Genomic DNA, 17,747 nt, shown 5'->3' with positions numbered 1-17,747 from the left:
CTCCAAAAAATAATAATGAATCAAAATCAATGTCTTTATGAATTATTGATCTATTTAAAGGCCTACTGAAACCCACTACTACTGATAGTTTATATATATTGCAGATATGTTATATTTTACATTGCTATAGCTAGTCTATTTACACCTGCATTGTCCTTTCCATCCTTACACTTTCCATCATTGTAACAGAGCTACTGTGTTGAACAATTTCCCTTGTGGATCATTAAAGTTTGTCAAAGTCCAAGTCCAGGTCTAAGTCTACTATATCAATGATGAAATATTAACATTGCAACACATGCCAATATGGCCTCTTTAGTTTACTAAATTACAATTTTAAATTTCCCGCTGAGTTTCTTAGCACAGCACTATCTGCGGCTAAAAGTTGTCTCTTTTCATCGCGCGATTAAACAGTATTCTGGACATCTGTGTTGCTGAATCTTTTGCAATTTGTTCAATTAATAATGGAGACGTCAAAGAAGAAAGATGGAGTTGGTAAGCTTTAGCCTTTAGCCACACAAACACACGGTGATTCCTTGTTTAAAATTCCCCGAGGTGAAGCTTTACTATGGATCGGAGCGGTCAAGCGAACATTGATCCCGACCACTTGTCAACCGGCAGGTTTCGGTGAGAAAATTGTGGTAAAAAGTCGCCTCTTACCGGAGATCTGTGGAGTTTGCGCCGTCCGTGTATCTGCCGTCGACTTCCCTCAGACATTGGCGTCAAGACACCCGTGGACACACCCCTCCGACTATCAGGTACTATTTAATCTCACTAAAACACTAACAACACAATAGAAAGATAAGGGATTTCCCAGAATTATCCTAGTAAATGTGTCTAAAAACATCTGAATCAGTCCCAATGCATCGCCTTTTTTTTTTTTTTCTAGTCCTTCGCTATCAATATCATCATCCACGAATCTTTCATCCTCGCTCAAATTAATGGGGAAATTGTCGTTTTCTCTGTCCAAATAGCTCTTGCTGCTGGAGGCTCACATTATAAACAATGTGAGGACGTGAGGAGCCCTCACACTTGTGATGTCATCGTCTGCGACTTCCGGTACAGGCAAGGCTTTTTTTTATCAGCAACAAAAGTTGCGAATTTAACCGTCAATGTTCTCTACTAAATCCTTTCAGCAAAAACATGGTCAGACAGCGGATCCTGAGTTGACCAATGTCTGATCCACGGACACGCCTAGGGGCGTGAACTAGATAGTCCATGCTATACGCCCATGAGCCAAGATCGATTCTTTCCTAGAACACGACGTAAATATAGATTTATTGATTTACTGCTATTCACAGTAAAGATCGGCCTTTGTGTTTCTATCATCACTTATGTATGATTGTAATGACGTTGTGTTATAGGACTAGCAGTAAAACTTCTTATTCTGTAAAAAAAAGGCTATTTTTTATTTCAAATGGAATTGCAATTTCGGCAGAATATGTTGTGGTAGTTAAGTAAAGTTTCTTTGCTGTGTATTTGTTCTTGATGCGACGCTCGGAACTGGTAAATCACGTTTTTTTATGTCTCTCGATCCTTTTCTTTTTTTTTTATAAACTTTTTGGTTGTCGCTCTTAAAGTATTCTATAAGAATGCACACTGTCTTGTGACTTGTTGATAAGCATGCGGGTTAAATTCCCGAAATATGGTTGTTAAATTGTTGTAAAAACCGGATTTTTATGCCAAATGCTGCCGCTAGCATTAAAATAATCCACGTGGATTATTTTAGTTATTTTAACGCTAGCGGCAGTTATTACGATGTTTCCTGGTCTCGTGAGTTTGGGCACGGGCCAAAAACTCAGCTGCGTGTCCGTGTGGACATCGTGTGTGCCGCTGTGGTATTAATATGAGTGTGTATTATTTCTTTTATTTATTCTTTAGTGGAGAGAGACCCTGTTGATCCATTTGGATCACATACAGTCCAATGTGGAATGCACTCCCAACAGGTATAAAAGTAAGTGCATCTCTATATTCCTTCAAAAGCGCTCTAAAACAACACCTCCAGGCAACTTCAACACTTTACTAATACCCTCCTCCATTCACATCCCATCTCCCCGGATTGTAAATAACCTAATGTAAATAATCAGATGTACTTCTAATGTATTTACTTGTTCTTATGCTATGTGAACTCACTATGTTCTCTGCTGGCTGTACATATCCTACTAAGTAAGACCTGGACCAGGCGTCGGGAAGCTTTTTGGCTGAGAGAGCCACGAAAGCCAAATATTTCAAAATGTATTTCCGTGAGAGCCATATCATATTTTTTAACAATGAATACAACTAAATGCGTGCATTTTTAAGTAAGACCAACATTTTTAGAGTATAATAAGTCTCTTATTCTTTTTCATAACATTGTTATTCTGAAGCTAACCAATAATAAATAAAAAGTCATGTCTGTTGATCATGTTTTTGTTTGGCCATGTGCTGTTTGTCCTTTGGACTCTTTAAGTTCCTGTTTTTTTTTCCACTCCCTTGTCTGGTTTCTTTGGTTACTCATTTTGTCCACCTGTCTCTGGTGGACAAAACGCCCACTCACCTGCTTCCCAAGCACTAATCAGAGGCAGTATTTAAGCTTGTCTTTGCCAGTCAGTCGCCCTGGCGTCAATGATCTTTTCTTGCTCTGTGCTGACTTGTTTCATGCCTTGCCTGGTTTCGTGCTTCATGCCATGCCAAGTAAGTTTTGCTTGATTTATGTTCATAGTCTGTTTATGCGTTAGCTTTCTTCTTAGCCCAAGTTGTGCTTCCGCTGTGAGCGATTTTTGTTTGTATCTTTTTTTAGTTTAAATGAAGTCCTGTTTTTACCTAAATGCCATGTCCCTAGTAGTCCGTCTGCCTTCCTGGGAGAACGACCCCGCAGCAAGCTTCAACAACCCCCCCCCCCCCCCCCCCCCCCCCCCCCCATCGTGACATAAAATACTTCTTACCATTAATGCGACTTCTTGAACAGGTGTGGTAGGAAAAGGACGGATGGATTTAAATGCATGAGAATGTTTTATATTTTGAACTTTATTTTTAGCACTGTGAATTCCAGCGGAATTATTCATAATTATCGTTTTAAGCAATGTCAGCTCAGATTTATCTGAGAGCCAAATGCAGTCATCAAAAGAGCCACATCTGGCTCTAGAGCCATAGGTTCCCTAACCCTGGACTACACTGTTTCAATGTCCATTTGTCTGTTGATGCAATTGTTGATGACTGAAGTACTGATATCAACCAAAGCTCCTCATCCCACACCAGGATTGTAAATAATGTAAATAATTCAATGTACATACTATGATGATTAACTTGTGTGATGGACTGTATTATGTTGATAGTATATATTTGTACCATGAATTGATTAACGTGGACCCCGACTTAAACAAGTTGAAAAACTTATTGGGGTGTTACCATTTAGTGGTCAGTTGTACAGAATATGTACTGTACTGTGCAATCTACTAATAAAAGTATCAATCAATCAATCAATCAAATCAAACTTGGAGGGAGCCAAAAAGGTTGAAAAATGTTTTGATTGATTGAAACTTTTATTAGTAGATTGCACAATACAGTACATATTTTGTACAATTGACCACTAAATAGCAACACCCCAATAAGTTTTTCAACTAGTTTAAGTTGGGAGTCCACATAAATCAATTCATTGTAAAAAAAAATTAAATCTATATATTGTACTGGGTCTTGAAAATGGCCCCCACATGCTTTGTTTTTCAGTGTGTGGCCCTCAGTGTGAATAAATTAGGCACGCCTGTGTTTAGCTGTTTCTGCATGTTTTGATGCTGGAGAGATGTTGTTGTTGTTGTTGTTGTTGTTGTGCCTGGGATTAAGTGGACAATGCACGCCATCATTGGGGGGTTGCCCACATATGCGGTCCTCTCCAAGGTTTCACATAGTCATGACGTCCCACTGGGGTGAGTTTTTTCCTTGCCCTTATGTGGGCTCTACCGAGGTTGTCGTTGTTGTTTGAGACACTTGTGATTTAGGGCTATGTAAATAAACATTGATTGATTGTTCATGGACGCACTACTGGACAATATATCGACTTACATGCATGTAAATAAAGTAGTTATCAATCGATGCATCGGCCATTCGTGTCATAACTTGGCTTGGACATGGATTGTTTCTTCGATGCAGATGAGAATCAGCACGAGTGCGGCGTGGACGTGAGTACATGCTTGTTTATTTAATAAACAAACAAACAACAAAAAGCGCTCACAATGGAGGAAGAAACTTGGCTAAACAGTACAAACGTGAAACAAAAACACCTGCTCGATGGCATGAAATGATGGAAATAAACTAAAGGACTTTGGACAAAAACAATTGGCTATGAACTATAAACAAAGACTAACTTGGACGAAATGAACAGCGTAGCAAAGCACGAAGCAGATAAACGAGGGCGTGAAGGGGGTGCAGCATGGGTAGGGTGCGTGCGAGTGTGAAGATCCCAGAATGATGAACAGAAAGAAAATGACTTAAATACTGGCTGTGATAATCAGGAACAGGTGTGGGACTGAGGGCAGGGGCGTGACAAGGTGGGAAGTAATGCGTTGGCATGGAAACAAACAAAACCAGGAAGTGAAAAACGTGACTGAATGTCCAAAAACTAAACATAGCACGACCAAAACCAAAACATAACTTACAGGCGTGACAATTAGCTGCTATTAATACATGCATTAAGCCAGGGGTCAGCAACCTTTTTGAAAGCAAGAGCTACTTCTTGGGTACTGATTCATGCCAAGGGCTACCAGTTTGATACACACTTCAATAAATTGCCAGAAATAGCCAATTTGCTCAATTTACCTTTAAACTCTATGTTGTTAATAACAATTAATAATATTTATCCTTGTGGAAACACTAAACATCTAAATGATTTCTCACAATAAATCTATATAGTTGATGACATGTTTTTTTTTAAATAGGTTCAAATCCAATCTGCACTTTGTTAGAATATATAACAAATTGCACCAAGCTATATTTCTAACAAAGACAAATTATTGACGGCGTGGCGCAGTGAAAGAGTGGTCGTGCGCAACCCGAGGGTCCCTGGTTCAATCCCCACCTAGTACCAACCTTGTCACGTCCGTTGTGTCCTGAGCAAGACACTTCACCCTTGCTCCTGATGGGTGCTGGTTAGCGCCTTGCATGGCAGCTCCCTCCATCAGTGTGTGAATGTGTGTGTGAATGTGGAAGTAGTGTCAAAGCGCTTTGAGTACCTTGAAGGTAGAAAAGCGCCGTACAAGTACAACCCATTTATCATTTATTTATTTATTAATTATTTATTATAGATTTTCCAAAACAAAAATTAAAAAAAAAATCTAAAATACCTCGAAATAAGATTTAAATTTGATTCTACAGATTTTCTAAATTTGCCACAATATTTTTTATTTATTTAATCATAATAAGTTTGAAGAAATATTCCACAAATATTCTTTGTCAAAAAAACAGAAGCTAAAATGAAGAATTAAATTAAAATGTATTTATTATTCTTTACAATAAAAAAAAAACTTGAACATTGATTTAAATTGTTAGAAAAGAAGAGGAAGGAATTGAAAAGGTAAAAAGGTATATGTGTTTAAAAATCCTAAAATCATTTTTAAGGTTTTATTTTTTTCTCAAAAATTGTCTTTCTGAAAGTTATAAGAAGCAAAGTCAAAAAATAAATGAATTTATTTCAACAAGTGAAGACCAAGTCTTTAAAATATTTTCTTGGATTTTCAAATTCTATTTGAGTTTTGTCTCTCTTAGAATTAAAAATGTCGAGCAAAGCGAGACCAGCTTGCTAGTAAATAAATACAATTTAAAAAATAGAGGCAGCTCACTGGTAAGTGCTGCTATTTGAGCTATTTTTAGAACAGGCCAGCGGGCGACTCATCTGGTCCTTACGGGCGACCTGGTGCCCGCGGGCCGCACTTTGGACATCCCTGCTTTAGCTGTTTCTGCATGTTTTGATGCTGTGTTGTTGTTGTTGTTGTTGTTGTTGTGGTGCCTGGGGACCAAGTGGACAATGCACGCCTTCATGGACGCACTACTGGACAATATATCGATGTACATGCATGTAAATGAAGTAGTTATCAATCGATGTATCGGACATTAGCTGCTATTAATGCTAACCAGACCAACCTGTATGATGACAGTTGTCGTTGCCAAGGCGAGAACCCGTTTAACTGTTGACTTCTTCTCCTATTATGGACACAAGACTGGATCGGTACCGCCTCTCCAACGAGCCCCCGCGGGTCCCGAGGCGAGTAGTTCGTCTGGTCCGGAGGAGACAAAGTTCCAGTTCCGCCACACGGACGCTGACTGTCGGCACGTATCGGACCACAGCAACGTTCAAAGGCAGTCCCGCCCTTTCCTTCATGTCGCCTTTCGGGCTGTCGGGAAATTGGACAACAAACGGCCCTGATAGTGAGACGGACATATTAATTACGACAATATGGATATGTTCATGTAAAATTAAATAAACAACAGTTTTTATGATTTTTTTGCAGTGCTGCTGTGAAGATTTTTAAATGACTACCGTCACGGAGAAATTGGAGAATGAGTACTCTCAAACCGCGACGACGCGTTTGAACGCAGCGCTGGTTGATGCGAAAGTCCTAATCCTGGTAATAAGTGTACAATTTAGCAGCTAATTTTTTTTTACTCTAACTCACGTTTTTATATTTAAATGTATTATTTCAAACTAATTAACAGCATATAAAAAAACGCTAATCAAAACGCGGTTAATGGGAGTTCCCCGGGTAATGTTTTCTAATACAAAAAATCTACCAGGCGTTGACAACGGTAGCGTGGCCGAGTGGTCTAAGGCGCTGGATTTAGGCTCCAGTCATTTCGATGGCGTGGGTTCGAATCCCACCGCTGCCAGCAAATTTTTGTTTTTTGCGTCGAGACTTTATTGCTGAAGAACATTTACAGGAATTTAGAGTAACTATTCTTGTAATATGGGTGTACTGTATCCCAAAAACATTTCACAAAAATTGATGTATTCTGCAATTTTATTAGGATAAGTAAAACCAGCCTTTTTTGCAAATGTAAATCACAGCCATGCATATTTGCAGATTTTTTTGGGGGTAAGAAAACTTGTTTTATTTGTGGAAAAACCCACTCATTTATAAATTTTAGAACAATTTACATTTTAGAAAAATCAAACTTGTAATGTTTATATACACGCACAACACTTAAAGGCCTACTGAAATGATATTTTGTTATTTAAACGGGGATAGCAGGTCCATTCTATGTGTCATACTTCATCATTTCCCCATATTTTTGCTGAAAGGATTTAGTAGAAAACATCGACGATAAAGTTTGCAACTTTTGGTCGCTAATAAAAAAGCCTTGCCTTTACCGAAAGTAGCAGACGATGTGCGCGTGACGTCACGGGTTGTGGAGCTCCTCACATCCTCACGTTGTTTATAATCATAGCCTCCAGCAGCAAGAGCTATTCGGACAGAGAAAGCGATGATTTCCCCATTAATTTGAGCTAGGATGAAATATTCGTGGATGAGGAAAGTTAGAGTGAAGCACTACTAAAAAGAAAAAAAAAGAAAAGGTGACGGTTCCAGGCGGCGGCAGTGGGAGCGTTTCAGATGTAATTAGACACATTTACTAGGATAATTCTGGAAAATCCCTTATCTGCTCATTGTGTTACTAGTGTTTTAGTGAGATTATAAAGTCATACCTGAAAGTCGGATGGCTGCGGCGAACGCCAGTGTCTCTGAGAGAAGCCGAGGAGCCAAGATCACAGCTGCCTTTTTGAGCTGCAGGAGGAGGTTGCATAATCCACTAAAGTCTCCGGTAAGAGCTGACTTAATATCACAATTTTCCCATCCAAAAACTTGCTGGTTGACGTAGAGCAGTGGTTCTCAACCTTTTTTCAGTGATGTACCCCCTGTGAACATTTTTTAAATTCAAGTACCCCCTAATCAGAGCAAAGCATTTTTGATTGAAAAAAAAGAGATAAAGAAGTAAAATACAGCACTATGTCATCAGTTTATGATTTATTAAATTGTTAAACAGTGCAAAAATATTGCTCATTTGTTGTGGTCTTTCTTCAACTATTTGGAAAAATATATATAAAAATAACTAAAAACTTGTTGAAAAATATACAAGTGCTTCAATTACAAATAAAGATTTCCACACATAGAAGTAATCATCAACTTAAAGTGTCCTATTTGGTGATTGTAATAGAGATCCATCTGGATTCATCAACTTATTTATAAACATTTATTCACAAAAAAAGAAATATCCATCCATCCATCCATTTTCTACATCAATATTTATGGAACATGTCCACAAAAAATCTAGCTGTCAACACTGAATATTGCATTGTTGTATTTCTTTTCACAGTTTATGAACTTACATTCATATTTTGTTGAAGTATTATTCAATAAATGTATTTATAAAGGATTTTTGAATTGTTGCTATTTTTAGAATATTTTTGAAAAATCTCACGTACCCCTTGGCATACTTTCAAGTACCCCCAGGGGTACGCGTACCCCCATTTGAGAACCACTGACGTAGAGAAACATGTTCGCTTGACCACTCTGTGTTAAAGCTTCACAACAAACAAAGAAACACCGGCTGTGTTTCAGTGCTAAAGGCAGCTGCAATCCACCGCTTTCCACCAACAGCATTCTTCTTTGACGTCTCCATTATTAATTGAACAAATTGCAAAAGATTCAGCAAAATAGATGTCCAAATTACTGTGTAATTATGTGATGAAAAGAGACAACTTTTAGTCATAAGTGGTGCTGGGCTAATATGTCCGCGACAACCCGAGACGTCACAAACACGCGTCATCATACCCGACGTTTTCAACAAGAAACTCAGCGCGAAATTTAAAATTGCAATTTAGTAAACTAAAGCGTCCGTATTGTCATGTGTTGCAATGTTAATATTTCATCATTGATATATAAACTATCAGACTGTGTGGTGGCTAGTAGTGGCTTTCAGTAGGACTTTAAGTACATTAGCATTTCAGTATATGAAACTGAGTTATGGAATGGGTTAAGCAAAGTTAAACGTTGCACAAATACAAGGGTGTCAAACTCGTTTTTTTTATATTTATTTATTAATCAATCCAACAAAATAATACAATACCAAAACCCAACATTCAGAATAGCAACCAACAGAACAATTGAGAGGACAAACAAACATGACACTTTGTCTGAGCAAAGCTGGCAATCCAAAAGATTGCAAGCCAGCCGTCTCCATCAGTGTTGTGTCCACAATCGGCCTGCTGACTGCCAAGGCCGAACATCTGGTACCGGGACGCAGACAACGCGAAGACGGGGGCATAGCACCAGCGTCAACACATGTGTATTTTTGTATAATCATATATTGTGTCTAACCGGAGTTGTGGAGATTACCTCCTTCCCTCAGCGACAGCTTCAGTGATGTAAGCAGGGACTTTCCAAAATAAAGGGAGGAAGCACGCGGGCTGGACTTTTAGAAGGTAGTTTGGATCTGTAACTAGAGTACAGCCCAAAACACGTCTCTCCTCATTGACTTTAATTGAACTCTGTCTCTGCATGATTCCTTGCTTCTTGTCTGTTTAATAGATGTCATCAGTGTTTGAACCTGACACTGTGTGGATAGTATTCTCTTCCCTGACCTATTATTTTCTACGCGCAAAGAAAAATGTTATTTCCGCAATGTGTGTCGCTCCGCTTTTCCTCCCCACAGCAACACGGCAATTGGCATATAATAGCCGGGAAAGTACCAGGATAGCGGGGGCAAAAAAATGATGGCTCCCGATGTGTTACCAAGCGTCATATAGAAATATAGGTAGTGTTCATCGTGTGAGGCAATGACAATTACACAATAAAAAAACAAATAACTAGAGATGTCCGATAATGGCTTTTTTCCGATATTCCGATATTGCCCAACTTTTAATTACCGATTCCGATATCGACCGATATATACAGTAGTGGAAGTAACAGATTATTATGCCTAATTTTGTTGTGATGCCCCACTGGAGGCATTAAACAATGTAGCAAGGTTTTCCAAAATAAATCAACTCAAGTTATGGGAAAAAAGTGCCAACATGGCACTGCCATATTTATTATTGAAGTCACAAAGTGCATTTTTTTTTTTCAACCATGCCTCAAAACAGCAGCTTAGAACTTGGGACGTGCACTCCCTTAGAGAGCATGAGGAGGTGTGTATTGTAGCGTTCCGGAAGAGTTGGCGCTGCAAGGGGTTCAGGGTATTTGTTCGGTGAGGTGCGGATGTTCTCTCGAAATGTGTTTGTCATTCTTGTTTGGTGTGGGTTCACAGTGTGGCGCATATTTGTAACAGTATTAAAGTTGTTTATACAGCCACCCTCAGTGTGACCTGTATGGCTGTTGATCAAGTATGCCTTGCATTAACTTGTGTGTGTGAAAAGCCGTGAGTGTTATGTGATTGGGCCGGCACGCAAAGGCAGTGCCTTTAAGGTTTATTGGCGCTCTGTACTTCTCACTAAGTCTGTGCACCACTCTGTACAGCGGCGTTTTATAGTCATAAATTTAACTTTTTAAAACCGATATTGATAATTTCTGATATTACATTTTAAAACATTTATCGGACGATAATATCGGCAGTCCGATATTAATGGGTTATACTTGTATAGCGCTTTTTTACCTTCAAAGTACTCATAGCGCTTTGACACTATTCCCACATTCACACACACATTCACACACTGATGGTGGGAGCTGCCATGCAAGTCCCTAACCACAACCCAACAGGAGCAAGGGTGAAGTTCAAGGACGCAACGGACGTGACGAAGTTGGGGATTGAACCAGGAACCCTCAGGTTGCTGGCACGGCCACTCTCACAACCCCGCCACGCCGTCCCATATTATCGGACATCTCTACAAATAACGGTTTGAATTGGTCCAGATTCTCGGGGACCGTTATTACTGACGGACAGGTGTCGCGGTGTGACTGCAGCCAGGCACGTAAGAAAACCCTCGTCTCCATGGCAACGTCTCTTTCTTGCCGCTTTTCCACTAACGCAAGGGTAGGCATCCCAGAACGTTGTAAGAGCCATTTTAGATGCAAAAAACACAACACTGGCAACGTCTCTGTCTTGCCGCTTTTCCACTAACGCAAGGGTAGGCATCCCAGAACGTTGTAAGAGCCATTTTAGATGCAAAAAACACAACACTGGCAACGTCTCTGTCTTGCCGCTTTTCCACTAACGCAAGGGTAGGCATCCCAGAACGTTGTAAGAGCCATTTTAGATGCAAAAGACACAACACTGGCAACGTCTCTCTCTTGCCGCTTTTCCACTAACGCAAAGGTAGGCATCCCAGAACGTTGTAAGAGCCATTTTAGATGCAAAAGACACAACACTGGCAACGTCTCTGTCTTGCCGCTTTTCCACTAACGCAAGGGTAGGCATCCCAGAACGTTGTAAGAGCCATTTTAGATGCAAAAAACACAACACTGCTAACGTCTCTGTCTTGCCGCTTTTCCACTAACGCAAGGGTAGGCATCCCAGAACGTTGTAAGAGCCATTTTAGATGCAAAAAACACAACACTGCTAACGTCTCTGTCTTGCCGCTTTTCCACTAATGCAAGGGTAGGCATCCCAGAACGTTGTAAGAGCCATTTTAGATGCAAAAAAACACAACACTGCTAACGTCTCTGTCTTGCCGCTTTTCCACTAATGCAAGGGTAGGCATCCCAGAACGTTGTAAGAGCCATTTTAGATGCAAAAAACACAACACTGGCAACGTCTCTGTCTTGCCGCTTTTCCACTAACGCAAGGGTAGGCATCCCAGAACGTTGTAAGAGCCATTTTAGATGCAAAAAACACAACACTGGCAACGTCTCTTTCTTGCCGCTTTTCCACTAACGCAAGGGTAGGCATCCCAGAACGTTGTAAGAGCCATTTTAGATGCAAAAAACACAACAATGGCAACGTCTCTGTCTTGCCGCTTTTCCACTAACGCAAGGGTAGGCATCCCAGAACGTTGTAAGAGCCATTTTAGATGCAAAAAACACAACACTGCTAACGTCTCTGTCTAGCCGCTTTTCCACTAACGCAAGGGTAGGCATCCCACAACGTTGTAAGAGCCATTTTAGATGCAAAAAACACAACACTGGCAACGTCTCTTTCTTGCCGCTTTTCCACTAACGCAAGGGTAGCCATCCCAGAACGTTGTAAGAGCCATTTTAGATGCAAAAGACACAACACTGGCAACGTCTCTGTCTTGCCGCTTTTCCACTAATGCAAGGGTAGGCATCCCAGGACGTTGTAAGAGCCATTTTAGATGCAAAAGACACAACACTGGCAATGTCTCTGTCTTGCCGCTTTTCCACTAATGCAAGGGTAGGCATCCCAGAACGTTGTAAGAGCCATTTTAGATGCAAAAGACACAACACTGGCAACGTCTCTCTCTTGCCGCTTTTCCACTAACGAAAAGGTAGGCATCCCAGAACGTTGTAAGAGCCATTTTAGATGCAAAAGACACAACACTGGCAACGTCTCTGTCTTGCCGCTTTTCCACTAACGCAAGGGTAGGCATCCCAGAACGTTGTAAGAGCCATTTTAGATGCAAAAAACACAACACTGCTAACGTCTCTGTCTTGCCGCTTTTCCACTAATGCAAGGGTAGGCATCCCAGAAAGTTGTAAGAGCCATTTTAGATGCAAAAAAACACAACACTGCTAACGTCTCTGTCTTGCCGCTTTTCCACTAATGCAAGGGTAGGCATCCCAGAACGTTGTAAGAGCCATTTTAGATGCAAAAAACACAACACTGCTAACGTCTCTGTCTTGCCGCTTTTCCACTAACGCAAGGGTAGGCATCCCAGAACGTTGTAAGAGCCATTTTAGATGCAAAAAACACAACACTGCTAACGTCTCTGTCTTGCCGCTTTTCCACTAATGCAAGGGTAGGCATCCCAGAAAGTTGTAAGAGCCATTTTAGATGCAAAAAAACACAACACTGCTAACGTCTCTGTCTTGCCGCTTTTCCACTAATGCAAGGGTAGGCATCCCAGAACGTTGTAAGAGCCATTTTAGATGCAAAAAACACAACACTGGCAACGTCTCTGTCTTGCCGCTTTTCCACTAACGCAAGGGTAGGCATCCCAGAACGTTGTAAGAGCCATTTTAGATGCAAAAAACACAACACTGCTAACGTCTCTGTCTTGCCGCTTTTCCACTAACGCAAGGGTAGGCATCCCAGAACGTTGTAAGAGCCATTTTAGATGCAAAAAACACAACACTGCTAACGTCTCTGTCTTGCCGCTTTTCCACTAATGCAAGGGTAGGCATCCCAGAAAGTTGTAAGAGCCATTTTAGATGCAAAAAAACACAACACTGCTAACGTCTCTGTCTTGCCGCTTTTCCACTAATGCAAGGGTAGGCATCCCAGAACGTTGTAAGAGCCATTTTAGATGCAAAAAACACAACACTGGCAACGTCTCTGTCTTGCCGCTTTTCCACTAACGCAAGGGTAGGCATCCCAGAACGTTGTAAGAGCCATTTTAGATGCAAAAAACACAACACTGCTAACGTCTCTGTCTTGCCGCTTTTCCACTAACGCAAGGGTAGGCATCCCAGAACGTTGTAAGAGCCATTTTAGATGCAAAAAACACAACACTGGCAACGTTTCTGTCTTGCCGCTTTTCCACTAACGCAAGGGTAGGCATCCCAGAACGTTGTAAGAGCCATTTTAGATGCAAAAAACACAACACTGGCAACGTTTCTGTCTTGCCGCTTTTCCACTAACGCAAGGGTAGGCATCCCAGAACGTTGTAAGAGCCATTTTAGATGCAAAAAACACAACACTGGCAACGTCTCTGTCTTGCCAATTTTCCACTAATGCAAGGGTAGGCAACCCAAAACGTTAAAGGGGCCATTTTGGACCCAAATAACACAACACTGTCAAGCGCCATTCATATAAAACTTGCGGGCCGCACTAACATTAAACTTTCATAGAGTAGTGAACATTTCTGTCCTAGGGTTACCTCCAAACTAAATGCATTGGGAGGGACACGACATGAGAGGTCAAGTCCCACTGACCAAGTTGGGGGGGTGACACGACGTAAGAGGTCAAGTCACCCTGAACATTGGACAGTTACATAAGTTGTTATGATACAAATTAGGCCATCAGGAGCATATAAATAAGAAGGGAAGGCCAAGCCTGATGTGTGCTCTTATTAATTCCTTTCACGAGGGTTCACCATCTTTCGTCTCCGGAGACACTGTCTGTGTTCGTATTGATTCAATCCAACTAATTACTCTGATTGTGAGTAATTAAAACTGTTGTAACAAACTCTCTATTGTTCCTGTTTAAGATTCGGACTTTTCGACCACATAAAACCGGCGTCCCGGTACAGGGCACCACATTATTAAGATGGGGGCCGCAAAATAACGTCTGAGGCCCCTGTTCTAAACATTTTCCCCGCCTTACGCAACAGAAGTCCTTTTTCAAGTTGTGCTAACTTTTCAAGACTGGATTTTCCGCAAAAATTGTTTTACAATCCCCTTTGTTTTTTCCTCGAGTATTGCCGGGCGACAAAGTGCATCTTCTGGATGGCCAGGCGCGTGTCCTCAGGCGATATCCCCAGATGCCAGACGGCTCTAACGCAATTCCCAAAATGCGGATACATGAGGACTTGCACCCCCTGCCCCAAAGCGTCCTCTTCCCCCTCGCCGACCTGGGCCATGCGTCTGCAGAACTCCGAGGGACTCAAGGCGGGCTCTCGGGTTCCGAAACGCAGGATGTTGGTCTCCACGGCGGCCACGTCCACGGCGAACAGAGGCGGCTCACAGTTCTGCAAAGCTGGCGAGAGTCAAAACTTGTTACCTTCATGGACGACTGCAATGGACGCCGGAAAAATTCAAACCTTGGGCGAACGTTTTGGCCTCGTTGTGATCTTCTTGTAGTCTTCCGACCATCTCCAGCAAAGCCAGTTTCCCCGCCGCCGCAAGTATGCCGGCCTGACGCATCCCGCCACCCAGGGCTTTACGACACCTCAGCGCCCGGGATATGAAGTCTTTGGGGCCGGCGAGCATGGTTCCCACCGGGGCCCCTAATCCCTGGTACACCAAGACAAAACGCTTGAGGAAAGGGTCGAATCCGGCGATCGGTCGTGTAAACGGGCCCCACCTTGGAGAGACACACGCTAACAGTGTGTGTGTGCTGCAGGATGGCGGACGCCGGCACCCCCAGCGCCACCGCGGCGTTCATCAGCCGGGCTCCGTCCATGTGGACCGCCAGGGAGTATTTATCGGCAAGAGCCCGCACCTAATAAGTGCCACATTAGAAGTCTCTTTATACAAACCCCGTTTCCATACCAGTTGGGAAATGGTGTTAGATGTAAATATAAACAGAATACAATGATTTGCAAATTATTTTCAAGCCATATTCAGGTACACCCCTTTGTCCACAACTGCGTGAGCAAATAGTCAAACAGTTTAAGAACAACCTTTCTCAAAGTGACATTGCAAGAAATTTAGGGATTTCAACATCTACGCTCCATAATATCATCAAAAGGTTCAGAGAATCTGGAGAAATCACTCCACGTAAGCGGCATGGCCGGAAACCAACATTGAATGACCGTGACCTTCCATCCCTCAGACGGCACTGTATCAAAAACCCACATCAATCTCTAAAGGATATCACCACATGGGCTCAGGAACACTTCAGAAAACCACTGTCACTAAATACAGTTTGTCGCTACATCTGTAAGTGCAAGTTAAAGCTCTACTATGCAAAGCGAAAGCCATTTATCAACAACATCCAGAAACGCCGCCGGCTTCTCTGGGCCCGAGATCATATAAGATGGACTGATGCAGAGTGGAAAAGTGTTCTGTGGTCTAAAGAGTCCACATTTCAAATTGTTTTTGGAAATATTCAACATAGTGTCATCCGGACCAAAGGGGAAGCGAACCATCCAGACTGTTATCGACACAAAGTGTAAAAGCCAGCATGTGTGATGGTATGGGGGTGCATTAGTGCCCAAGGCATGGGTAACTTACACATCTGTGAAGGCACCATTAATGCTGAAAGGTACATACAGGTTTTGGAACAACATATGTTGCCATCCAAGCAACGTTATCATGGACGCCCCTGCTTATTTCAGCAAGACAATGCCAAGCCACGTGTTACAACAGAGTGGCTTTCGTAGTAAAAGAGTGCAGGTACTAGACTGGCCTGCCTGTAGTCCAGACCTGTCTCCCATTTAAAATGTGTGGTGCATTATGAAGCCTTAAATACCACAACAGAGACCCCGGACTGTTGAACAACTTAAGCTGTACATCAAGCAAGAATGGGAAAGAATTCCACCTGAAAAGCTTCTAAAATGTGTCTCCTCAGTTCCCAAACGTTTACTGAGTGTTGTTAAAAGGAAAGGCCGTGTAACACAGTGGTAAAAATGCCCCTGTGACAACTTTTTTGCAAAGTGTTGCTGCCATTAAATTCTAAGCTAATGATTATTTGCAGAAATTAAATTACATGAAATATATTGTCTTTGCAGTCTATTCAATTGAATATGAGTTGAAAAGGATTAGCAAATCATTGTATTCTGTTTTTATTTACCATTTACACAACAATCCAACTTCACTGCTTTGGGGTTTTGGGAATAAGACTAAACTTAAAAATAAGTCGAATATATTGTCTAAAAAACATTTGAAGGGTGTAGTGGCGAAGGACGACTAGGTTACACACAAACCTCCTGCAGGAAGTGCAGCGGCATCACGCGTCCACCTTGTATGTTGTGTGTGTTCTCCACGCAGATGAGGCGTGAGCGCGGGTAGTGCGGGTCCGGGTAGTCGTGGCGGATCTTGGACTCCAGCTGGTCCAGGTCAAAGGTGCCGTCGGCAAAGGTGGTGGCTGTGGTGGCGTGGACGCCGGCCAGCTGTATCCATAGTAACGTAATCAGCATTAAGCATCCCAGCATCATAGTACATAGCAAGTCATTAGGGTTGTGCGATACAGGCAATAGAAATGATGCACATTGGGCCAATGATAGAGTGTGTTTTTTTAAATAAAAGTACATTTTAAGAAAGTGATAATAAAAAAATATACAAATCCCGTTTCCATATGAGTTGGGAAATGGTGTTAGATGTAAATATAAACAGAATACAATGATTTGCAAATCCTTTTCAAGCCATATTCAGTTGAATATGCTACAAAGACAACATATTTCATGTTCAAACTCATAAACTTCATTTTTTTTGCAAATAATCATTAACTTAGAATTTCATGGCTGCAAGACATGCCAAAGTAGTTGGGAAAGGGCATGTTCACCACTGTGTTACATCACCTTTTCTTTTAACACTCAATAAACGTTTGGGAACTGAGGAAACTAATTGTCAAAGCTTTGAAAGTGGAATTCTTTCCCATTCTTGTTTTATGTAGAGCTTCAGTCCTTCAACAGTCCGGGGTCTCCGCTGTCCTATTTTACGCTTCATAATGCGCCACACATTTTCCATGGGAGACAGGTCTGGACTGCAGGCGGGCCAAGAAAGTACCCGCACTCTTTTACTACGAAGCCACGCTGTTGTAACACGTGGCTTGGCATTGTCTTGCTGAAATAAGCAGGGGCGTCCATGATAACTTTGCTTGGATGACAACATATGTTGCTCCAAAACCTGTGTGGACCATTCAGCATTAATGGTGCCTTCACAGACGCGTAAGTTACCCATGCCTTGGGCACTAATACACCCCCATACCATCACACATGTGTAAGTTACCCATGTCTTGGGCACTAATACACCCCCATACCATCACACATGCTGCCTTTTCAACTTTGCGCC

The 17,747-nt window shown here is 41.7% G+C and overlaps 2 protein-coding genes and 1 non-coding gene across 5 annotated transcripts in view; 1 reads left to right on the top strand and 2 right to left on the bottom strand.

Moving 5' to 3' along the window:
• LOC133557172 (eukaryotic elongation factor 2 kinase-like) overlaps nucleotides 1-6,248 on the bottom strand; it is a 50,607-nt gene extending 44,359 nt beyond the window's left edge. For all 3 annotated transcript variants that reach the window (XM_061907423.1, XM_061907425.1, XM_061907424.1), the window contains exon 1: nucleotides 6,109-6,248. The gene's annotated coding sequence lies outside the window, so the exon portion shown is untranslated. The remainder of the gene's footprint in view (nucleotides 1-6,108) is intronic.
• Nucleotides 6,249-6,770: 522 nt separating this feature from the next.
• Nucleotides 6,771-6,852, top strand: trnal-uag (transfer RNA leucine (anticodon UAG)). Its single transcript has one exon. It is a non-coding gene; the product is annotated as a tRNA-Leu (tRNA).
• Nucleotides 6,853-11,593: 4,741 nt separating this feature from the next.
• LOC133557171 (uncharacterized) overlaps nucleotides 11,594-17,747 on the bottom strand; it is a 15,707-nt gene continuing 9,553 nt past the window's right edge. Inside the window, exons 4-7 of the mRNA XM_061907421.1 lie at nucleotides 16,661-16,846; nucleotides 15,097-15,234; nucleotides 14,834-15,026; nucleotides 11,594-14,769 (exon numbers count right to left, since the gene is read on the bottom strand). Of these exons, the coding sequence (XP_061763405.1) occupies nucleotides 14,462-14,769; nucleotides 14,834-15,026; nucleotides 15,097-15,234; nucleotides 16,661-16,846 (825 nt within the window). The 3' untranslated portion in view covers nucleotides 11,594-14,461. The remainder of the gene's footprint in view (nucleotides 14,770-14,833; nucleotides 15,027-15,096; nucleotides 15,235-16,660; nucleotides 16,847-17,747) is intronic.

This window comes from Nerophis ophidion, linkage group LG08 (genome assembly GCF_033978795.1).
Source record: "Nerophis ophidion isolate RoL-2023_Sa linkage group LG08, RoL_Noph_v1.0, whole genome shotgun sequence".
In the NCBI taxonomy this organism is placed as follows: Eukaryota; Metazoa; Chordata; class Actinopteri; order Syngnathiformes; family Syngnathidae; genus Nerophis; species Nerophis ophidion.
The sequence above is the reverse complement of the archived record's forward strand: the minus strand, read 5'-3'. Positions and strand labels throughout refer to the sequence as shown.